Source organism: Tenrec ecaudatus, chromosome 8 (assembly GCF_050624435.1).
Source record: "Tenrec ecaudatus isolate mTenEca1 chromosome 8, mTenEca1.hap1, whole genome shotgun sequence".
Classification (NCBI taxonomy): Eukaryota; Metazoa; Chordata; class Mammalia; order Afrosoricida; family Tenrecidae; genus Tenrec; species Tenrec ecaudatus.
The window spans coordinates 25097167-25122083 of NC_134537.1; the positions used below are offsets into that span (position 1 = coordinate 25097167).

Sequence of the window (24917 nt, forward strand, 5' to 3'; positions counted from 1 at the left end):
GTTAATAGCTGAATAATGTTTTCCTTTTAAAAATGATAAGCCTTTCTAAACTCCTTAACAAGAAAACTTAGGCAGTATCGAAAAGTTAACAAAATCAAATGCAAAATTGAATCATTGTCCTGCTCACAAAGTGGACAAATGATAAACTGTCCATAAGAGAAATGCATCTGCAGTACCTTGATGAGCCATGCATTCGAGCCGGATGCAGCTCCTGAGGAGATGGTAGTACGCCCTCATCTCGGCCTCTGCTATCCGGCCCTGGCTATACTGTGGGTACCGAGGCTCTGGCTGCCCACACTTCTGGCACACAGTGTCCATCGGGATCCACGAAACGCTAGCGTGGCTCACGGCGTCCACAGGAAGCGAGCTTGGTGACTGAGTGTGCTCCACCTCCGGCTAAGCCCTGCGCTCCACGCCAGCTCGTGAGCGCTCAGAGGATTTCAGTCGGCTCCAGCAGATTACCAGGTTTCCTCATTTGGAAACAAAGGGGGGAGCCGGGGGATTAGGGTGTTGGAGTGGAGACATGGATCGTCCAGTCGATGACAATCACATGCTGAGGCGTGTATCAGTTGAGTGGAGGTTTACACTAAAATTAGAGGCGCACACACGTTCGTTGAAGGGATACTCTTAGGGAGATGGATCCTCCTCTTCCACCCCGCCAGGTGGCCAGAGAGTAAAACCTGAGGCTAACAACGGCAGCCAATCGAAGCCACTACCTTAGCAGGTACGCCTTGATGCGGCTGAATTGCGGTGCTGGTGAAAGACTACTGTTAGCACCAGGGACTGTCAAAAGGACAAACAAGTCTGTCTTGGAAGAAGTCCTGCCAGAGTGCCCCTGAGAGGGAAGGAAGGCGAGACTTCATCTCACGTACGTTGGACGTGCTGTCAGGAGAGACCAGTCCCTGGAGAAGGACATCCTGCTTGGTAACGTAGAGGGACGGCGAAAGAGAGGACGGAAGGTGCTCAACGAGGTGGACTGACGTCCAAGATGCAACAACAGGTTCAGGCACAGGAACAATCGCGAGGAGGGCTCAGGACCAAGCGGTTCTGTTCTGCTGTCCAGAGGTCGCTGCGTGTCAGCACCGGACAACCACCGCCTCGGGGGCGACTCTGCGGTGGCACAGTCAACAGGAGCGGTCCCCATCCGAAGACGGGTCACAAAGCATCATCCAGATTGACTTCTAAAGACCAAGAACAAGTGCGCTATCACGATTTGTAAAATGAACAGACGCTTGGCCTGTCACCGTCTGACCAAGATGCCACCGACGGCCCCGTGGGGACCATATGAGTTCACCTTATGCATTACTCCGAGAGAGGCTACTTTGTCTATGTGCAGCTGCCTTTCTTTCCTGTTAAGGCCACCTTCTTTCTACTGTGCGCTCCCAGAGGAGAGCTATTCTCAACGGTTTCTGAGACTCTCCGTCTGTAATGGCAGCAGAGAGCCTCAGCATTTTCCGAAGGTGTGACCAGTGGGCTCAAACAGCCCACCTTCCAGTCTGCTGCTGAGCACTTTAACCACTGCACCACCAGGGCTCCAAACTTTACATTAACCAAACTAAACTCACTACGATCGATTCAAGGCAGACTCATAGCGACCCCCTTTGGATTTTGGAGACTGTTTACTGGAGTAGAAAGCTCAGTCTTTCTCCCTCGGAGCTGCTGGTGGTTTCAAACTGCCCACTATGCAGATCATAGTCCAACGTGTAACCACTATTCCACCAGGGCTCCTGTAAGCTTTCTATGGAAACCTCTAATATGTATCTGTATCATGCAAGTTAAAATTTCCACATAAGGCCTGCAGTTTGGCTAATGAGAAACCAGAACGTTTTTCCTCATTCTAAAATATTACCTCATTTTTGCAAAGGGGCATACTTTACATATATGAATATACAAAATGATCTGAACCATTCATTCCAATGACTTCTGAAAACTACACACCTCCAGATAATCTGTTGCTGCTGGTGTGGTCGTGGGTTGCTGTCAAGGCTCCAACTCCTGGTAGCCTCTGACGTAAGTGAAAGTGGCAGGTTCAAACCCACCAGCCGCTTTGAGGAAAGATGTGGCAGCCTGTCTCTGTAAAGGGCACAGCCCCGGGAGCACTGTGGGGCACTTGTCCTCTGCCCTATAGAGTCACCATGACTTTGAGTCCACGCAAAGGCAATGGGGGAACTAAACACACAGTCCGGAAGTCCCATTGACAGAGGTGTTACTTCTGACTCTACAGGGCAGTGGGGAAACCCGCAAGGTTTCCAAGGCTGCAATCCTTAGGGAAGCAGGCTGAACCGATGCCTCTTCCCCCCAGGGAGCAGCTGGTGGATTTGAACCAACAACCTTCAGACTGGCCATGAACATTCTGCCACCATGGCTCCTTAGTCTTCCAATACAGGGCCGCAAACAAATCTGTTTTCCAAAACCAGCTAATAAGGTATTGCCAAATTCCCCTCCCAAATGGATGTGCCAGTTTTCATTCCTAATAGGAGCACTGCTAGTGCTGTGAGTTAGGCATTGGGCTGCTGACAGCCAGGTCGGTGGTTCTAAACCACCAGGTGCTCCTGAGGAGAAAGATGAAGCTGTCTGCTTCCATGAAGACTGACAGTCTCAGAAACGCGACTTAGGGCCACTGGGAGTCAGAGCTGACTTGATGGCAGGGGGTTTCTTTCATAGTAAACATGAACTTCCTTTACCATTTCCCACAGACGCAAGCAGGCAGGAAGGATTGGCCGGCGTTGCAGCATCCTTGAACACAGAAATTAACTTTTCTAACTACATAAAAAGCAGTCTTGTGTGTGCAATGGCACACCCCCAGCAGTGACCACAAGCACGTCTCTTCACAGTTTACAGAACTCTAGGGAGAGACAGGAGGGAGCCCCAGTGGTGGCACGGGTTACGCACTGGGCTGCTAAAGGAAAGGTCAGCAGTTTGAAACCACCAGCTGCTCCCTGGGAGAAAGACGAGGCTGTCTGCTCTCATAAAGAAGTACGGTATCAGAAACCCACGGGGCAGTTCAACTCTCCTGTCGGGTTGCTCTGAGTCGGCGCCAACATGGCCGTGCACGTGTTTGAGGGAGCGGCAGATGGCGACATCGTGGAGCCCTGCTTTCTTCGACTGGTCTCTCTAATACATGAGCATACTGAACAAACAGCTCTGATCAATCTCATCTTGCAAGCACTGACTTTCATGGCTGGACCCAAATCAAATCCCCAGTGCAGTTGTTGTGAGGTGCTGTCTGTCCAGTCAGCCACCATTCACCATCTCCTCAGCCTACTCATAGCACCAGCAGAGATCTGCTCAGTAAGAAAAAAGAACTCCTCAAATGGATTGTTATGGGGAGTGAAAACTGATATGTGCGTCTGGGAGGGAAATTTGGCAATATCTTATCAAGTGCTTTTGGAAAACGGATTTGTCTGGCAGCCGATCACTAGGTCTTTCTTCCAGGAAGCCACTGGATAGATTCAAATAACCAACCTTCAGTTAGCAGTCTCGGACACAAACCACTTTCACCACCCAGGGTCCTGGATAACAAAGAGAAGAATGTGCCTCCTTTGTGTTGAGCCATACCAAGTACTGGGTAGCCCTTCATGGGATAGAGCTGGGAGCTTTAGTAGTGACTGCAATGGGAGAGAAATGCTTTCCTCTCCCCATTGTAGTGATCTAAATAAATGAACAAACAAAGCAGCTTACCGCTTCTAGATTCAGTTATTTTAACAACAACAACAAAAAGTGTGCATCTAACAAACACAACAAAGAAAACGCACAGAGAAAACAAAGATGGCTGGGACCGACTAAAAATAAGTCACTGTGTGCATCAAAAGGCTTCATCAACAGAGTAAAAAGAGAGACCATGGAGTAAGAAAAACTAAATTGGCAACGACACAAGGGAAAAATGAAAAATCACTAAAATCTACAGAAAACCGCAACATCTTAATAAGAAAAAGACCAATAACCCAATTAAAAAATGGGCAAAGATGGCTTCCTACTGGCCCACAAACATGAAGAAATGCTCCGGGGTTGGCAAATCAAAGTAACAATGAGATACCACCTTATAGCCACCATGACAGCCAAATTCAAAACACCAGAACACGGCAAATGCTAGAGAGGGTGCGGAGAGATTGGAACGCTCAGTGGGGTTGTCTCTATGCACAACCACAGTGGAAAGTGGTGTGGTACAACCTCAAACAACTGGAAACAGAATTCCATCGAGCCAGCAACCCCCGTGTGTGTGTGTTCCAAAGTTCCGCGATCTACTCTTCTTCGGATGGGCATTTCCATCTTCTTGCTGTTGTGGAGAGTGCCACCATGCCCGCGGAACCATCCATAAGTCAATTGCATCGAGCACATTTGTCCATATGTTGTCATCATCATCATTTTCAAAACATTTGCTTGCTACTTGAACCCTTGCTATCAGCTTCTCTGTTATCCCCTCCCTCCCCTCCCCCACCCCCACCCTTCAGGTATCCTTGATCAATTATATATTATTGTTGTTGTTGTTCTCATATGGAATCAATATTGTAAAAGGAAATATCCAAGGCCGAGACTTTTATACAGAAGGGAACAGACTTTGGAGGTTACCAAGGTGGGGAGGGTGGGGGAGGGGCGATAAGCTAATAGGCTAGAAGGCCAACAGGTAAACCAGTGTGTTTATCCATTCCGAAGTTGAGGGGCATTTGTGTTCCTTGCATTTCTTAGTGATTGAAAGGGACTCTTGGTGGTACACCAGTGTCCAAGTACTAACCCAGCGGTTCTCAAGCTGTGGACCACGACCCCTTTGGGGGTCGAACAACCCTTTCACAGAGGTCACCTAAGATCATTAGCAAACACATATTTCTGATGGTCTTAGGAACTGAGAAACGGCTCCTCTATCTGTCTCCAGGCGGGTCCCCCACATGCAGATACGCCCGCCTATGAGTACCCGGCGTGAAGACTGCGACCCGTGCTATACCATGCTTCAAGACAAATGTTCATTTATTTGTCCTTAGAAATAAATATTTCACAATACATAACGACATGTTGGTTTTGTGATGAATCACTATGCTTTCATGATGTTCAATTTGTCACAATGAAAATACATCCTGCCTATCAGACATTTACATGACGATTCATCACAGTAGCAAAATGACAGTGATGAAGTGGCAACGAAAATCATTTGATGGTTAGGAGTCCCCACCACAGGAAGCACTGTATGAAAGGGTCGTGGCATTAGGAAGGCTGAGAACCACTGTGCTAACCCAAAAGGTGGATGGCTGTTCAAACCCACCTCGCAGCTCCACGGGGGGGAAGATGGAGATCTATCTGCTCCTTGGAATAATTCAGGCCAGAAAACCTTGTGAAAATGAAAACGAACCACACTGTCATGGAATCCATGTCAACGCACAGGGACCCGCTAGGACAGGTGGAACTTCTCTGATGGGTTTCTGAGACTGACTTTTAAGGGAATCAAGAACCTCATCTTTCAACCTTGGAGCAGCAGCTGTGACGAACTGCTTGCCTTACGGTGATTAGCCCGGCGCGTAACCCAGATGCCACCAGGCTTTCCAGAAAACCCCAGAGGGCAGTTCCACTCTGTCACTTTAGGCTGTCATGAGTAGAACATCGATGTGACAGTGATGACGAATAAAGCTACTGAAAACATCCACACAGAGAGTTCTGTACTGAACACAGACCTACGAGTGTGTCTTATTTACCTAATCGTGCTGCCACAGAAATGCCGCAGGATGCCTTGAAAGAACAATTTTGTGTTCTCCCAGTTCAGGACGCTAGACGTTTTAACCCAGAGGGTGTTGTAGAAGGAGGTCCCTCTTTACCTTATTCTGCCCCCAAGTAGCTGCAATCTTGGAGTTCTTGGGCGTGTAGTCATCTGCCTCCGTTGTCATCACACTGGGTCTGTCTGACCTCTGCGTATGCTTGTGTCAGACTGTTCTTTCTACAATTCAGAAGTGAGCGGGACCCAGTCCCACTGTGCCTTGTCCATAGTTGGTACTGATATTTTTTTAGCTACCTCGAATAAGTGTCCAGTATGGGACTTCAGAGTGGTTTTAATGTTCATTTCCCCAGTGATGTCTGATGTTGTGGGCATTTTTAAGTGTTTATTGACATTTATGTTTTCTTTGCTCGTTATTATATAGATCACTTGTTTTCATATTATTGAGTTTGAGATTTTTTATATTCTGAATATAAATTCCTTGGCAGATGAATGATTCCTAATTTTTGTCCAGTCCCTGGACCCTCTTTTTATTCCCTTACCAATATATTTGACAAAGAAAACATTTTATTTTGCTTTTAGAAAAAAAATATTATTGGCATATACTTCACATATCTTACCATTTAATTATGCAATCACATATAAAGAAGATTTGTGCCCCCGTCACCAGTTGATTTCACAACATCTTCTCATCATACTCGTTAGCTCCCCATTTCTGCCCATCTCCCCCTGCCATGCCTCCAGGCAATTGGCAATGCAGTACCTGTCTCTATAGCGCCACCTGCCCTGGATTTCATCTACAGAAAATCCTACAACACATACAGGAAGCAAACACTAAAACAACGATAACGAGACAAAACAGAGAACAGCCCCAATCAAAAAGAAAGCAGAACACATGAAAAACTGGAACAAGTTTAGAGTGCATCAAAAGGGAGATCAAATGATACGGTGTTACATTTAAACCTACCTAAGTCTGCACAGTAGACTCTGCAACGCTCGCTGTCTGATGGCAAGGCTACTGACAACCCTCACCTGTGATCACAGGGGATGCACCAGAGGCTTAATCCGTGGGGGGGACCCGCAAACGGATTCTGGAATTCCACTCATAGAGCATCTCTGCGAACTAAGGGTTCACAACTTAAGCTCTGGTAGCATTCCCTCCTTTAGACTTGGATTTTATTTTTACAATACTTGGATCACACAGGTTGGTGTCCTTCTTCCACGTGGACATAGTTGATGCCTCACTTGGATGGCTGCTTTTTTTGAAGATAAACCTTTAAGACCCCGAGAACTATTCTTTCTTTTTTTCCCCTTCAACAGTTTTTTTGCATATGATTTACATATCCTCCAATTCAGTAGTTTGATCATATCAGGGAGAGTTGTGCAATCATCACCACACTCAGTTTTAGGACAATGTCTTAATTCTTGTGCTCGTTGTTATTAGCTCCCCACTTCCCCCCAGCCTCTCCGCCACACCCCCAAGGAAACTTTAATCCAGTTACTATCTCTATAAATTTACCTATCTTGGATTTCACATACAAAAAAATTAAAAACTGAAAAATAACAAAGTAACAATAACAAAGCAAAACAGATAAAAACATTAATAAAAAACAAAACAGAAAATACTAAAAACGAACAAATTTAAAATAGATCATGCGGGAGATCAAAGGACAAGCACCGAAATTTTAACCAAAACCCGCATCTGCAACAATCCACTTTCCAATGCATTCTGCATGACAGCTAAGAGAGTCCCATCCCTGGCTGATGGTCAGAGGAGATTCCCCAGCGGTTTGATGCATGTGGATTTCCCCTTCACTTTTCTTTCTTTCTTTCTTTTTTTTAACTCAAACAACTGTAAAATTCTGGGACAAAAGGGAGATCATGATAAGAGTACATTTTTACCTAACTCCGTCTGCCCTAATCGACTTTCCAGTGCCCTCTGACAGACAGCCAGGGTATGCACATCACTTGACTATGGTCAGAGGGAATTCAGCAGAGAATTAATCTGTGGGGACCCTGCAAATGGATTTGGGGCTTTCGCTGCCATCCAGAACCTTCTGCAAACCAGGTGCTCGCACTTTAAGCTCTGATACCATTTCCTCTTTTGCCTTTGGATTATACGATTAACAATCCTTGGGTCACACAGGGACCCCTGGTGGCACAGAGTTTATGCACTGGACTGCAATCTGAAAAGCCAGCAGTTCAAAACCACCAACCCCTCCAGGGGAGCAAGATGGGACTTTTATAGTCCCAGATATAACTCAAATATAATTCACAGGGGAAGTCATACTTTGCCCTATAGCGTCACTGTGAGTTGGCAGCGACTCAATGGCAGTGAATTGGGGTGTTTTTGTTTTGGGGCCACATAGACTGGTGTGTTTGTTCCATGTGGACTTACTTAATGCCTCACTTAGATAGCTGCTTATTTGAAGACAAGTCCGGGCACCATCTAGTTTATTCACACCACACTTTACTATAGCACCCACATTGGTAGTGATCTTTTCATGAGCGTGACCATTGAGCAGGGCCATGTCATAAGGGCTAATTGTTCAAAGATTGAGGCTAAGTGCAAGCCCCAAATCCATTCCTATAGCTATGGCTCATATATGTGCTTGGTTCGTTTTGGATTCATCACTATCATTTTATGATAAGAGTACATTATCAATCATCCCCGAGACTATTGATAATGCCATTAATTTAGCCACCAATGGAACAGAATTTAAAACACTGTTGAGTAAGGAACTTATACAAGTATAGGCTGCTACAAACCGGGAAGCATAAATCGTTGCTGACCTGTACAGATTACACTCTTAAATGACTGGCCACTGCTGATACAAACAATGGGGATTGGTGATGGGGCAAAAGTTTCAACAACACTCATTCACAAAGGCAGAGCCAAGTCTACTAGACTAATCCATGTCATAAGAAAGCAAGGTGGGCATTAAAACAGTAAATAGAAGGTAGTCTAGGGCCACCATTTATTGGGCATCCTCAAAGCCAAGTCCAATGACAGCCAATTCCATAACCTTGGGATGGCAGTCATGGGCTTCTTCTCTTACTAGGATGCTTCAGATTTGGGGCCAAGAGACTACAGGTGAGTTTGAGGTAAAACCTAGTTCACTTAAAGGGGTTTCCATAACTAAGTGTTCTGTTATGCCTTATGAAGGATGTTGTGCCTCGAAAGGAGACACTAAAGGGACAGCAGTCCACAGCATATGGCCTGGGTCACCAAGAGCTGGTTGGAAACGAGGTTCAAGGATCCAATTAGGAACCCTGTACAAGGCGTAGTGTGTGTGTGTGTGTGTGTGTGTGTGTGTGTGTGTTTTGTTTACCCACCAACAGAAATGTAATTGCCTTCTCCAAACCATACATAGTCCATTTCCCCCATCTTGACTTAAATTTCCCACCAGGTTCAATCATCATTCTGGGAGGAGTATCTGCTGGATTGGGGTGAGCTTAATACAATGTTGATGGCAGCAAATGAACAGTCTTCTCCCTCTTCCCTCATCTAAAAAAAACTTCCCTTATTGAAGCGGATTGTAAGATATACATATAAAAGAGGTGGCTTGTGGGCCAAGCAAACATTTTTAATTCTAGAAAAGTTCAATCGATCAAATTTTCCTTTAGGAATTTTCATTTTGATGTCGATTCAACAAGTCTGTGTCCAATCGAGGTCACGAACATATTCTCCTATGTTTTCTAACAAGTTTATGATTAGGTTTTACATTTACTCTATGATCTATTTTGAGTTTTTCATTGATATTGTATGAGGTATAGGTCACGGTTATTTTTTTTTTTTGCATGTCGGTGTCTAAATGTGCTAGCATCTTTCATTAAACTTGCCTTAGCACTTTGCTCCATTGGGTTTTCTTTGCAATTTTGTCAAAAACCAACTGGCAATCTTCGTGTTGGACTATGTCTGGAAAGTCTATTCTGTTTTACTGGTTTATCCTTTCCCCAGTGCTGTCCTGTCTTGATTGTCACATAGCTTGATAGCAATTCTTGAAATTAGGAAGTGAGCCCTCCAACTTTATTGTGCTCTTACTCTCTCTTTTTGAGGCGGGCTATTGCAGTTCTTTTGCCTCTTAGCTGATTCCAAACACTAATTGGTTGATTTTTTAAAAGTAACTTTATATACTTTGGATTTGAGGTGTGCTTCGTTTACAGATAATTATGGGGAGAACTGACATATGAAGTTTGAGTCTTCCTAACACACAGCATGTACTGTTTTGATAAAGACTTTTTAAAGCCCTTATGAAATTCCACAAACAGTTTGTGCCTTGGATTGTTTTTAGAAGCAGCTTCTAAGACCATTATGAAATACCACGCACTGCTCATGTCGCTCCCCCTTCCTTCTGGTTCTTTGTTCGATTATGCCTCTGGGTCACAGAAAATGAACAAGAAACGTGATCCTTCTCTTTCAAATCTGGGCTAGCTTTCCCAAGACACCAAGGGAGAAAATGTTCATCCCACACCGGAAGGGCGAGCCAGACGTGAAGAGCGGACTTTTCCTCCCAGCTCTGCACCTGGAGTCAAGGTCTGCAGCCCATTTCAGTGCCTGAGGGATTGCCTCGCATTCGCCAGCAAAGCTTTTTGGTGCTAGAGACGCACATACTGCGATCATAATGAAACGTTATGAAATGGAGATGGATGCAGGAGCCCGTGAAGCCTCCAGAGCTTCCTTACAACTGAGTGGGTGGGGGTACGGGGCGGGGGGGACTGTTAAGGATGAATCCAGCACCCAGAGGCCCTCACTAAGTGTGCATAACCTTACACTGGGGAGAGGGCTCTAGAGAGACCAAGATGGTCATCCACGAAGGGCTACGGAGAGGAAAAGCAGCAGCTCTGGCCGTGCACTGAAGATGGCAAGGTGGGCTGTTCACACCCACCAGAGGCTTCGTGGCAGAAAGCACTGGCTATCTGCTCCTGTAGCGCTAACAGCCCGGGAGACCCGAGAGGACAGTTCTACCCTATCACGCAGGGTCACTGTGAGTCAGAATCCATCCTCTGTTTGGCAGGTTGCCCTGCTGTGGCGGCTCGTGTGTTGCGGTGACACTGCAAGCTATGTCACCAATGTTTCAAATGGCAGCAGGGTCACCCCCGGTGAACAGGTTTAAGCTGGCGTTGTCCTTAGGTGCCTCCAAGTGGGTTTCATATCCCAGGGACCTCATGTACAACCCTATCTAGGGCTGTCGTGACTGCAAATTTTCACAGGGACAGCAGCCTCTGTCTCCAGCAGAGCAGCTGGTGGGTTCGAACTGCTGACCTTGTGATGAGCAGCATGCGCACACCGCCTCCCCGTGCCCACTGCAAATCCCACAGTATCACCGGGGCTCAGCCCTGTCTGATTCCAGGGAAGAAGTGGAGCGAAGGGCTGCTTCTTAGCAGCGGACCAGACTGCTCCACGCCTCTTGAGGCTGATTGTTGCTGCGTGCGCCTGAGTCTGTCTTGACTAACACCACCTCGACATACAACAGAACGGCCCGACCAAACCCCACACCGTCCACACAAGGGTCATGTCTGAGCCCACTGCGACAGCTGCGACCATCTTGTCGGGAGTCGTCCTCTTTATCGCTGCCCCTCTACTTCACCAAGCACGATGTCCTTTCCCCAGGGACTGGACGCTCCCGAGATCCTGTCCAAAGCACGTGAATGAAGCACTTCTAAGGAGCATTCGGCATGTACTGCTTCCAACCTGGGTTTGCTGGTTCTTCAGGCAGTCCGTGGTACTTTCCATGATCCTCACAGAAGACATCAACTCTCCAGTGCTCCTTATTCACTGTCCAGCTTTCAAACGCATCTATGGAGATCGAAAATACCCTGGCTCGAGTCAAGGGCATGTTAGTCCTCACGGCGAGATCTTGGCTTTTTAGGACAGCCTCCCACAACTGCCAAGCAGCCCATGCGCCATTGCTGAGGCCAGGGTCAAGGAACCTTCAGATCCCCGACAAGCCCCTGCTTCATTTGCGTAACCCACGTGAGCCCCATTCCTTCCTCTTGCAGACACGGAGCCATCCAAGCTCCAGCTGCTGCACCCCACAAGCGCAGACCCATCCTGCTCAGGCTGCAGGTTCTAGTCCGGGCGGGAGGAACACTGACAGAGGAATCCTTTTAAGTAGGTTGCTTCTCCTGCTAGGCCACACACCACACAGTTCAAGCCATTCATTCTATTCAGAGTTCTTTTTACGTTGGTAGTCAAAGGACTTGTTTTTAACCACTTTGAACTTGATAGTATCACTCCAGCAGAGAGACCAGCATAACTATTGCCTTATGTGTTAGAGTGGGTTCTCTAGAGATGAAGACAAACTAGTGACCCTTAGATGTGTGTGTGTGTATACATGTATATAGAGTTTGGCATTGAGAAACAGCTCACACCATTGTAGAAATGGCTAAGTCCTGTCCAGTTCAAGTCCATGGGTCAGACAGGCAAGCTGGGACTAGGTAGCGACAGGCGCTGTGGAGCAGGAAGACCACGGCTGGTGGATGCAGAGCCAAAGGAATCCACGATTGTCAGAACAAATCCAAGATCGAGCCAGTGCGGTGATGGCCCCTGAGGTTGGCATGCAGGATGGCGGGTGGTCAATGAAGCAGATGATTCAGCTCCAACAGCATAAGAAGCTCGCTTCTCCATTGCATCTAACTATACTAAGAGTGGGCACACATGGGTGAAGCCCCGATTATGTCAAGGCCGTGACCAGATTCCGGAGGTGGTGTTGTACCTTATTCTTCCCACACCTGCTTGGTGGCATCACAGAAGGTCCCAGCCAGGAGTGGACCGCACTCTGCCAGATGATATGGTGAATAGAGCATACAAAATGGAGCAACCGTGGACCATAAAATGGCTGACAAGAAGGCCAACAATAAAGAAGTAAACAACAAAATGGCTGTAAAAACAGGCCAGAATCCAAGGCTATCGTACTTCACACTTGAGCTTGCACCCCTTGTGGGACTGAACACCCAAGACCACACCTATGGTCACACCGCCCCCCCAAAGAAACAATGCTGTAAATATCTGACTAAGCACCCTGAGGGGCAGTTTTCTTTACCACTGCAGCAGAACAGAACTCTCCCTCTCTCCCTCACTCTCTCACTGGTTAAGTCTTACATGTTTGTTTGTTTGTTTGTTTGTTTTTTCGTAACTTGCTATTGGTAAGTGTGAATGCCCATTGGAATAAATTGGCTGAAGACTGTCTGGCTCGTAGTGTGTTATGCTCCTGAAAGAAGCTGGTCTTGTCACTGTGCAAAGCTTAGACACTGAGAGGCCGCTGCCCCGGGACATAACCAACTGATTCCTAAACTCCTACTAGGGAAAACAGCGTAGAGACTGCTAGGTCGCTGCCTCAGGGCATGAGCCCCCTGAGTCCTAAGCTCTCTCTTTGGAACTGTCATAAGATACTCAAGACAGAGAGTCCTGGCCCACCCAAGTTGACATAAGACCTAAGTATCATCTCCTACTTTAGAAATGAGAAAATTCAGGGTCTAAGGAGATTCTAAGGCCACAAAGCCATAGATTCTAAGCCATAGATTCTAAGGCCACAAAGCTGTGACTTTTCCCCTTCAGTAAGTCGTGGACATGTTGTTTATGTGTGCAACCAACCAAAAACACTGATGTTTAGGACAAATCCCGGTGCAGCCAAATGCTATAAAAAACCCAGACTGCAACCAAATGCTGAAGAGAAGCCTATGAGGTTGACATGAATTACTATAGGTGTTCAGAAAACGAAGGGAGGCTAGCGCCTGGCCAGATGAGGTCTAAGGTCTCCTAGGGAGGGAAGGCTTGAGATACACGTGGACGATTCCAACAGGTAACCGAAGGGTCCTTCCCACCCATTCAAATAGAACAAAGGGGAGAGGGAGTTGTCGCGAATCATGCCAGGGACTAGCGTGGAGCCTGGGTGAAAAAGAAGAATCAGATGGTGGCCCTGACTTCTGGAAGTAGAAGGCAGTGTGTGACAGTAAAACTCGCTCTCCAGCAGGGCTTCAAGCCACTTCACACTGATTCAGTAATGGCTGAGCAAGCAAAATTAAATGGGCCCAACATTGTATAATGTGGGTGTGCACCAGCAGAAGTGGCATGTGAAAAATTAAAAGACAAAGCCCTGCCATGAAAGACTCAGAAGTGGAGGAAGGGGCTCTTGGGAGGAGCCTGAATTACTGTCAGGACCAAGGAGAGTGCTCTGCATTCATAGCGGCCTTCATAATTTTTCAGCGGGATACCACACTTTACCAATTCTGCTAGTCGTGTTGGGCTGCTAACCTCAAGGTCGGCAGTTCAAAGCCACCAGCTGCTCAGCAGGTGAGAGATGGGTTTTCCTACTCTCTTTCAAGAGTCATATCTCAGAAGCCAACAGGGCAGTTCTGCTCTGCCCCCTAGGGTGCCCATGAGTCAGGATAGACTCCATGGCAGTGAGTTTAGCTTTCGGTTTCTTACATGCAGCAACTCGGGACACGGATTCCCCTCGCCTCTCTCCAAATCTGAGTTTTGCTCTTTATTTGCTTGTTTACTTAGTGACTTGGTTAGGCAATTTTAGTAAGCTTCATTTCCCTCCCAGTATGAAGCCTTGTTACTGCTGCTCAGAGAGCGCAGGCTTAACTGGGATGAGTGATTTTCTCTGGGCTTTCTGTCACCGTCTCTGTCCCTGGTGGCTCTGTTGTCTGCCTCACTGGTCACATGCCCAGTTGTTAGGCTCCACTAATTACAATGATTGTTAATTGTGTGCAACCCTATGCTGCAACATCGTCTGACCCAATTGAATTGAGGGAGGGGGATCTTTGGAGAGTACCCTGTGAGTGTGTTCTGACTCTAGGAGCACTTTCTATGGTGCTTTCTCTGGTTTTGTTTGGTTACAAACAGCTGGTTTATGGGTTAACTTACTACACACCAAGTTGCCAGTCTCTTCTAACTTATCATTGAAACCTGCGTGAATTTTGAGAGCACTTTTTAACTTGAAGCTCCTGCATTCTGTTTTAAATTAAACTGGCCAGTTCTCTCAGCTGCAGTTGGAAATAAAATCCCTGCCTTGGGATTCTCTCTCCCCTGGGCAGAATCTCTGATCCACGGACAGTAATCTATATTATATGTTCCTGGTGTGCTTCTGCCAATGTGGAACCTCTACCCTACAGGGAACTTGGGGAAAGCTTCAACCAGAATCCACTATTCTTAGCCTGTTGAAGAGGGTGGAACTTCCAGCCTATAAGAGGAGCCCTGTGTGGGCTGCAATCAGCAAGGTTAGCAGTTCAAAAGCACCAGTCGCTCCTCAGGAGGATGGGGCTTTCTCCACCCCTAGAGAGTTACAGTCTTGGAAACCCACAGGAGCACTTCTACCCTGTCCAAGAGGGTCATGATGAGTTAGCATCGAATAGAAGGGAGGGAGTTTGGTTTGGGGGTTGGATGGAAGAAAGGAGCTACCAACCTCTCAGCTATATAGGAATTTAATCTCCTCCAACAGAGAGATGGAGAGAAAAAAAAAAAGAGATATGCTGGCCGCCTGCCCTGCCCAGAGATATGCTGCATCCTTGCCTGGAGTTGAGAGGCAAGGGAGCCCCTTCTCCATCACTATACCTCCCCAAAGTTGAGCTTACTGCACTTGGTGCTAGGAGAAATGGGGAGGAAGAAGACATGACTCAAGTGCTATAGAATACCACTGTTATTACCAAAATTAAGTAGCTTCTTGACTGAATGATTTTTTCTTAATTTGTTATATGTGCTTAGGATAATTTCCAGTGACTCATATGGCTGTTTTAAAATAATTTTTACCAGATACTGCTGTTTCCTGAGGGAGTGGATCCACAAGGCTCCTCATGTCAGGATTCCAGAAATGGGGGTTTTAATAGGTTTTTTGTGCCAACATGGCACCTATAGGAAGATATGGGTGGAGGTTAGCCTCGCAGCTTGATGACCTCATTTGGCGGTGTTGAGATAAATGGTTCTCTCACTCGGCCTTCGCCTTCCTGTTCATGAGGCATGCCAAGACATGCGCCAGCCCCGTGATGTTTGCACCACCACTGGATCCTGCATTCTACATCATTGCACGGGGCTGCGAGAGTTTGAAGAGGAACTGATGGGCTAGTTTCGGACTTATGGACTTGAACTTGACTGGGCTGCTATGTTTTCCTGATATGCAATTACTTCTTGATATAAAGCTCTTGCTTACACGTATATGAGTGTCACTGAATTTGTTTCTCTAGTCAACCCAGCCTAACACATTATGGTCCCAGGAGTGGGGTACTAGAGAAACAAATCAGGAAGATGGGGAGTGGATGCTTGTTTGACTTCTGCCTTATGGTACTTTTTCCTTGGCTAGCTGGAGGTCAGATAAGGCCACACTGTTTACTCCGTCGTCTTCTGGAAAGGACATGGGAAGTGAAGATTTTGAGCCCTTGAAGTTTTCTTTGGTTATGCTTGTCTGAAATGGTGCAAATGAATGTGATCAATATAAATTTTGAGCTCAGGGAATGAAATTGCCCTTTGAACTTCTCTGAGACCATACTGCATAGTGAAACCGGCTGACAGAAGGCTCCACCCTGGCATGATGCAGCCAAAAGCCTAAGGCCGTATTGCATGTGAATGGGATAGCTTAGATAAGAAAAGATGGAATTTGGCTGTTTTAAGAATGTGTTTAGGACCTGACTCTACTAAGTTTATACTGGCTTATTCTGCCTATTATTGATAAACGTGTGATAGAAATGACGATTGGGAAGTATGAAAATAGTTTGTAGGCCACTGTCTTCGTTATTAAATTGGATCTTTAAATGGGTAGAGGACACACCTGCAAAGAAGGCTTCGAAAAGAGAGGCCCCATCCAGTGCCTTGAGCGCTCTAGATAATGGCATTTGAAGAGACCTGTTAACAGACTGAAGAAAGAAAAAGGGACCCCTTTGGCTTTTTGAATTTTGAACTAGTGATTTGCACCTGAGGCTAGAAACATTTTGGAACCTTGGAGAAGCTCTCCTCTCTGGGTCTAAAAGTTAGAGAGCAGTCTGACAAGTTCACTAGGTGACCACCTGGATCCACCTGTTGAGTGGAAGTGGAAGCAATGCAGAAATAGAGAGATGAGTTGACTCTGGCCACTGACACCATGGACCTGGCTCATAGGGACTCGAGGAGAGAAGAGAGCAGATCGGCTAATCTGAAGTATATAGACTTGTGCAGAACCTGAGCCTCTGGTATGACCTACCCCCGGGGACTAGAGTTGTTGAGAATTTGTGAAGGGACCATGGCCAAAAGGTGAGGCAGCCAATGGGCGCCCTGGTGAGGTTAAGGGAGGCAGCCCACATTGAGTTGCCCAGAACCCAACCACATGAAGATAAGATTTTTTGAGCCTGTGAATTGGTGCATACAGTTGCTGACTTAATGAACAGCCTCTCCTGATTTGATTTTGCTTATGGATTCAGACTCCCAAGATTCCAACTGGAATAAAGGTTCTCCACCTCAAAGAATGTGCTTGTCTCTTCAGAGCACTGGGCTGATATTATGGGCAGTACAGAAATTTGATACCAAAAATGGGGGTTAAAAAGGCATGACGTGTCTCGCTTACAAACTTTCATGGGCACCTATAAGAAGATATGGGTGGAGTTTAGCCTGTCATTGAGGTCACAGCTTGATGACCTCATTTGGAGGTGCCACCAAGATAAATGACTTGGGCCACTCTTCTCTCTCTCTCTGCCGTCATCTTCCTGATGATGAGCCACACTGAAACCTGCTCCTGCCCTGTGATGCTTCCACCACCAGTGGATCTACCAGAGTTTTCACCCATCAGCCTGGGATCTTCCTGAAATCTGCATCATTGCATGTGGCTGCATGAGTCTGAAGAGGGACTTATGGACTAGTTTCAGACTTAGGGACTTGCGTTGGACTAGGCTGGAGTGTTTTCCTGACATACAATTTCTTCTTGATAGAAAGCTCATTCTTATATATAGATGAGTGTCACTGAACTTGTTTCTCTAGTCAACCCAGCCTAACATGGAAGTCTAGCTATACATTGTTTTAAAAAATGTAACGGAATGTTGTTTTATTGTGGGGAAGAGTGCTTTTGTAGATATTTAAGCATTTCTTTTTTTTTAGTCATTTTATGGGCATATAATTTACATACCATACAATCCAATCGTTCAATCACATGAAGAAGAGCTGTACAATCATCACCACAGTCAGTTTTAGATCATTTTCTGTGTCTTATATTAGGTCCCTATCTCCCACCAAAGCCTGGTGATCTCCTTCTGAAATATTAGTTAATGAAAACGCTGTGCTCCCCAATGGTTCACCTGCAGCCAACTGTAGGGATTGGGGCCGAGCAGCGTTTCCTTCCATTGTGCACGAGGCCGCCATGAATTGCGCTGACTGGATGGCATCTAACAGCAAATATAAATGCTTCTTAATGTTTACTCTGTACTCTTCATTTTGTATTTCTAGTGGCAAGATTATTGTTAATAGACCCTTAAAGAGGCCTTAAGCCGTAGGCACATGTATCTATAAAGCCTAATGGAGAAGTAAGGCTCAGATGAGGTTAATTCACTTTGGGCAGAAAGACACCATTGGAGTTTGTCAGACAAGGCAGCAAACCCAGTCACCTTCATTGGATACATTCCTATCTGAAAGCAAAGATCCTCTTGCCTAGATCGGGCTCATTGCTCCTGGGCCCGGACCAAATATTTGGGGTAACAATACTTGAGAGTTAGTCTTAAAAGTAGGAAGATTGCTTGGCATTCATTACTCCAAGTCCATTCCGAGGCACAATGGATTATTCATTTGTTTGGCAAACATTTATTCTGCATCCACCTTAGAGTGAAGGCCTATTTTGGGCGGCTGTGTAGGGCACAGGGGTAAGAAAGGAAGAGACCTGGGGCAGAGATAAGACCAGCACACAGCGGAATAGCCACAGTGCCAAAGAGGGAGTATGAGAGATGTTATACGAGCAGAACAGAACCTACTTTGGAATTCAGAGGCAGGCGTCATTATGTCCCACTGTCAAGATCAGAAAGGACACAACGGAGGAGGAAGTGACTTTTCTGTGGGAAAAAAATATATATATGAAGAAGGACAGGCCAAGTGGAAGGAGAAAGAAGCAGCTGTTTAGACTGGAACACAGCTGGAGGATGGAATAGTTCAAGCTGAACAACTACTGATGCAGAAATGTCAAATATTAGAGGGTGGAACTATAGGGGCGCCTATTATAGGCTGACTTGTATCCCCAAGGAAATCACTGTTGGAAACCTAGCCCCTCAGCCAGTGCCCTGAGCCTGGACTTCCTGGCTGTGATAAAATAAGTGTATGTTCATGAAAGCTACCCCTTTGTGGCCTTTCTGCTCGTTCTAGCAGTACCAAGAAAGTAAAATAATGCCCGATAAAGGACATCTCTTCTAACCTCAGAGAATGACTACTTCAAGAGTATTGTGAAGAATGTCCTTCTGCTTTGTTTGGCTATTGGGATTGGTTTGTTAATTCCCGGTATGGGTTAGAGGCCAGCCCGAGAGTCACAGTCATCAGCGAGGAGAAAATAAAGCATCACAGTGGGTGAAGGCAGCCGTCAGTGGGAACAGACGTGAAGTAAGAGGGCTGTAAACCACTTTTGGAACCAAATGAAAAGGACTCATGCTCACGGGAATGTAGCCTGGGGAGGACTCTCCCTACCATCGAGCACGTTCCGACTCATAGCAATGCTGTAGATCAGGGTCTCACTGTCCTTGCGACTCTCACTGAACACCTGCTGTTAGCAGCCTAACGCGTAAGCGTAACCATGATGCCACAAGGACTCCTTACGGGGAGGCCAAGGGGACTGTCACTTGATGAAGTATAAGGTTTCAATTCTCGCCTTCCATGCAGGGGACCTGGGTTGAATTCCTGGCACTCACGTGTAGTCACTACCCATCTCTCAAGTGAGGTTGGTACGCTGTTATGATACAGATTTGCTTTCTGCAAAGCTTTGGGGTTAAGGATTTGAAAGAAAGGGCTGGCAGCCTACTGCCAAAAGTCAGCCAATGAAACCTCTGTGGACCAGGTGGCCTGATCCACAACTGATCAGGAGGATGTGGCAGGACCCGGTAGGGTTTCTTTCATTCCTTGTGCGTGGGGTTGCCATGAATTGAGGGCATCAGAGGCAGTTCACAAGCTCGACAGAGGACAACAGGAAGGGCAGAACGCTGGCCCCGGAAGGAGCTGGCGGCAGCGGAACCAATATGTGGGAGAGTGAATAGGAACACAGGGTGCCACCAGACTCGGAGCTCAGATAGGACCCCAGGGAGGGTTCTAAGCCACAGCCCTGTTCCAATCACTTCCCAATTCTTCCCCAACTCTTGATCACACCCCTGGGGGTAAAAATGCCTACAAACAAGCCCAAAGACAATCCACCTCCAACAACAGATCCTCTGGCCACACAGGCTTCTGTGAAGTCAGGGATTATTGCGGGGTTTGAGACCCCCAACAAAAATCAGCAGGGCCTCTAAAGAGCGGTCTGTGAGCCCAGGTCTGGCTCATGACCTCTGGCCTTTGAGTTTCTGTGACTTTCAGTTTCTGCCTTGGACAACGGCAATAAAGATATACAGCCCACTTATGTCACAACCCCGGAGATGACACAGGAGGAGACAGCAAGGCTGCAGATGCACAAACGTGGTGCCTTGGGAAAGCAGAAATGACAACCAGCTTAGGTCTGTCTCCTGCCTGGGCTGCCTCTGGCCAGGAAGGAGGGAACAAAGTAGTCAAGAAAATGTTGGAGCCTAGGGCCTGTGGGCAGCCTGCTGTTAATCAATGAATACTGCCCACACCCAGAGACAATAATCCATTACTGTCAAGTCTATTCTGACTCTGCCTCCCTACAGGACAGAGCAAAGCAGCCCCAGAGAATCTCCAAGGCTGCACGTCCTTCCAGAAGCACACTGCCACACATTCCTCCTGAGCCAGTGGACTGGAAACCAAGGCTGGGTTAGCGGCCGAGAACTTTACCACTGCACCACCTGAGTAATCAGCCAGGCCACGCTCTTCCACCAGGTGTCACCCTGAGAGAGGCCCAGGGATCTGTCCCATATCTGTGGTGGCTGAAGAGCCAGGGTGACGACCAACAGCTGCAGCACCTGTATTGCTCGTCACAGCTAGTCAGTGACTTTATCCTTCTGTGCTGCTCATGATCACCCAGCCTTGGAGCTGGAAGAGAAGGATTCATGAAAGTTCCCCCTTTTCAACTGGAGGAGATGCACACCCTAAAGTGAAACAATTGGAGCAAGGAAGGATTCAAATGCAGATGATCATAGTCCCTTACTCCTCCACTCCCACCCCCAAAACTCACCGACTCTGAGTTGATTCCGACTTACAGGATAGGGTAGAACTGCCCCTGGGGATTCCCAGACTGCAACTCTTTAGAGGGGTAGAAAACTGCATCCTTCTCTGAGCTTGTGGTTAGCAGGCCGACTGGTAGCCACTCCCCCACCAGCACTCCAAGTGTCACACCCCTGGTCTACCACAATTTCTTGGACAGGTAGGTATCAGCGCACCCATTGCTGTATTCAGCACATTCTACGTCACACAGAGTTCTCTTATGTCACCCTGCTGTGTAGCACACTCTGTCCCCTTTAGTAGGATTCTACTTTTACCTTAAATCAAAGGCAGTTTCACTGGCCACATTGAACAGCAGCAACATGTTTTTTAAACACCTAATTCATCAAAACTAGGCCTTCCCATATAAATAAGTATCCGGATGTGCATCAGAACTGTATCAAACACTGTGGACAGCTGAGGCTCCCTGGTCTCATCCGTGGAGCTAGGAGTCGGCACACAAGTGCCAAGGAGGCTCACTCAAGCAACCCGGAGGGGAACTGGCCCTGTGATTTCTGAGTCTGAAAGTCTTTACAGGAATAGACTAAAGCTTCCTCTTTCTTCCGCAGAGGGGCGGCTGGTTTTGAACTGCTGCACTTGGGGTGAGGAGCCCAATGTATAACCCACTACACGACCGGGCCTCCTCACCAAAGACACCAAGAGGGCAGTTTCAACAAATGTATGGGGGATAAAAAAAATACCACTTTAAGCAAAACCGGTCTGTTTTCGTGGAAGATCTGGAAATGCTGTGAGCAAGAGATGACCCAATCATCCCAGTGACCACGTCTCAGGGGTCTGAAGTTGAATGTGTGTCTTCAGTGGGGGGAGGCCAAGGACGCAAGAACAGAGGAAACGCTAAGGATTTCATTGGTAACTGCGTGATACCCTCTTTCCTTTCATGTGTAAAGCCAGTCTTTACCCATCAGACCGTGTGTCGGGCAGGAAATGCATGGGTGTTGTGTTGTGCTTGCTCCCCTTTTTAACTCATGGCAGGGGATTTAAATTGTTGCATCTTCTTGACCTCGCGGAGGGATTTGCAAACACCTCCCGCTACGTCCGAGCCGTAGCCGGGATGCAAAGCAACCCCGGATCTCTATAACCCGCATCTCCCACGTTCTTCTGAACTAGCCTTCCGTGAGCCGGCAGTAGCTTCGCCTGGAAAAAACCAGCATGGTTCCCCATTCTCCCCTCCAAACCACCGCACACCTCCCCACCGGGCGTGGCCAGAAGTCACACCGGGTTTTAAACACCCGGCAGACTTGACACCTGCCTGGGGAAGTCACCTGCCCCAAGGGCGGAGGGGCCTGTTACTGCCCCAGGTGTGGGCTGGCCAGCCGCGGGGGTCGCGCCTGCCGGCTGCAGGTGGGGGCGAGAGGAAACGCGGCCCCCCCAGCCTCCTCCCTCCACTCCCAATTCAGACAACGCAAAGGGAAACAGATAAATAAGCCGAAAGGTTCGTTTACCGACGTGGGTGATCACTGTGGCCAGTCGCCGCAAGAGCTCCTGGGGGCCCATTTCTTCTTCGCCCCAAAATCACCTTTCCCATACGGAGACGCACTCCGGCTGAGGAAAGGACGCGCAGGCGAAACTGTCTGGACTGCAGCGAGGGGCGACCGCGTCACGGCACCTGCTCCCCGGGGCTGTGGGCCGTGCACCTTCCTCGGCTCCGCGGCCACCCCGCCGAGGGTCACTCGCAGCGGAGCGCGAGCCTCTCGGGCTGCACGGAGCGCGGCCGCCACCACGCCCCGCGGGGGGTTACTTTAAAGCCCGGGCTGGGCGGCTTCCCCGGCGGAAGGACTGGCCTGGAGAGCGCTGGGAAACGCAGTTCGGCGGGACGCGCGTCCGCGGAGCCCAGCGGCGCACGGAGCCGGGAGCCCGCGGGCTTCCTCCGCCCGGGGACGCGGAGGGGCGTGGCCGGGGCGTGGCCGGGGCGTGGCGGGGGCGGGGCCGTCGGCTCGGGCACCGCCTCCCGGGACGTGCGGGCGCGGATGCTCCGCGGGCGCGGCCCCGAGCGCGGCCCCAACCGGCGCGCGCCCACGTCGCCTCCCCGGCTTGGGCGCCCTCCGGACCCCACCCAGGGGCGGTGCCTGGCTCCCGGGAACGTGGAAGCTGCGCTCCTTCCTTCCCGCGGCCCCTGGGCGCTCCGACGACCCCTCTGGGTGTGTCCTCGGGCCCGCGGGGAAAGGAAACCGTTTGGGGGTCTGAGGCCCTGTTGGCCGCTCCCGCTCCCTGACTCCAGGCCGCGGTGGTTGGCACGGTGCCGGCCAGCGTGCCGCTGGCATTTGGGGTGGTCTCAGGCCCTTGCAGCCTCCACCGGCCACACCCTTATACTGGGATCATCCGAAGCGCGGGCCGGCCACGCACCGCGCACCCAAGACCTCTGTGTGCGCCCTTTCCTTTTCCAGCTTCTTGGCGTGCGCCACGGCTCTATCTGACACCTGTAAGGTGAGCCCATACTCTTTTCCAGAAAGGATTGGCCCATCCCCCATGCTATTTCCCCAACTCAGCACCCCCTCCCCCCCACCCACCCCCCGCCCTGTCGTCGTCCCCAGCCCCTGCATCCCCAGGTCCCAGCTGGGTCATCTCAGAGGAGCTCCATACTGGCAACAAAAGACTGTTTGGTGGATCTCCACCAGGCAAACTGAGCAAATGGGGAGCTGGCCAGGTTGCCTCCAGTGTAGTCTGCAAACAGAAGACAATGAATATCTAGCCAACAGCTAGGCGGGACCACCCCATCTTCTGAGCCAGGGAGGACTCAGCTATCCCTTTCTACCTCTACATATAAATAGACCAGCCCAAGCACCCTGGATCCAATTTCTACTCCTATCTCAGTCCAGAGGTTTGTGAGCATTGCGAATGCTTTGTGCTTATGCGAGGCTGTTAGCCCACCTGTGACCTGAGATTTGTGGAGCACTCCCTCCCTAATGTGAGGCCTGGGCGATTTGCACTATGCCTGAAGCGACAAAATAATCCATTTTCATAGAAACCTTTTGTAAACATTTTAGAAACGGATTAAGGGCCCAAGGGAGTGAGACAGTTTGGGATTGTATTTCTATAGCGCTGGCTGGTCTTTCGGGGCTCACAGGTATGTGCCAGGAGCCAAATTATGAACGGTTTTCTGGTATTAGTAGTCAGAGCCCATTGTGAGGGGCATGTGTGTTTGTTTTGTTGGGTTGCATGTTGGTCATGTTGCTAAGAAACTGGTAGGTAAGGGGGAGAGGACCATTCCAGACTGGGAAGGGCCCTTAGGGGTGAGAATCAAGAAAAAGAGGAAGAGAAGGAATGGGGGAGAGGAAGAGGAATTGAAAGAGCTAATGAATAGGAATGAGGAAAGAAGAGAAGGGGGGAAGGAAATAAATCACACTGAGCGAGGTTCCACAGCTGAGGCTCGTCTTTCCCACATTCTCTGCATAGTCACAATCTTCCAAGGTTTCCATGGAGATAAATTGCATGGAGCCAACAGCAGGATGTAGCAAGCAGTGTGGGTCCTCAGAAACCAATTCTGCTTCCTTACCTGAGCCTTGTGTTCCCAGGGCTTTCCTTGCTTCTCACCTGGACTGTGAGGAAGGTGTCTCTCAGTGGAATTGCTATGTCCACCCCTTTTCCAGAAGTTCTATAACTATAACAAAGAAAAACTGGCTGCGTGATGTTCAACGGCCCACATCACCTTTTCCTCCAAGAAATTGGTCATTGTCTCCATCACTTTGTGAATACTCATATCCTTCATCCTCTCCCTGCTGCTCCTTACCTTCATTCCTTCCCTGTCACCTTTGCTCCCTCTGAATCAGGGCCTAAAGGAGCCCTGGTGGTATAGTGGGTTGCAGTTACATGCTGGGCTGCTAATCACAAAATCAGCAGTTCAAGCCCACGGGCCTCTCCTTGGGAGAAAAATGAGACGTCTGCTCCTGGAAATTATTT

At 48.4% G+C, this 24917-nt stretch overlaps 1 protein-coding gene and 1 long non-coding RNA gene across 2 annotated transcripts in view; one reads left to right on the forward strand and one right to left on the reverse strand.

Moving 5' to 3' along the window:
- Window positions 1-22808, reverse strand: part of MCF2L2 (MCF.2 cell line derived transforming sequence-like 2) — a 269318-nt gene extending 246510 nt beyond the window's left edge. The window contains exon 1 of the mRNA XM_075556101.1: window positions 22463-22808. Coding sequence (XP_075412216.1) covers window positions 22463-22514 — 52 coding nt within the window. The 5' untranslated portion in view covers window positions 22515-22808. The remainder of the gene's footprint in view (window positions 1-22462) is intronic.
- A 257-nt stretch (window positions 22809-23065) lies between these two features.
- Window positions 23066-24917, forward strand: part of LOC142454811 (uncharacterized) — a 121149-nt gene continuing 119297 nt past the window's right edge. The window contains exon 1 of the long non-coding RNA XR_012785713.1: window positions 23066-23444. This is a non-coding gene — a long non-coding RNA (uncharacterized LOC142454811). The remainder of the gene's footprint in view (window positions 23445-24917) is intronic.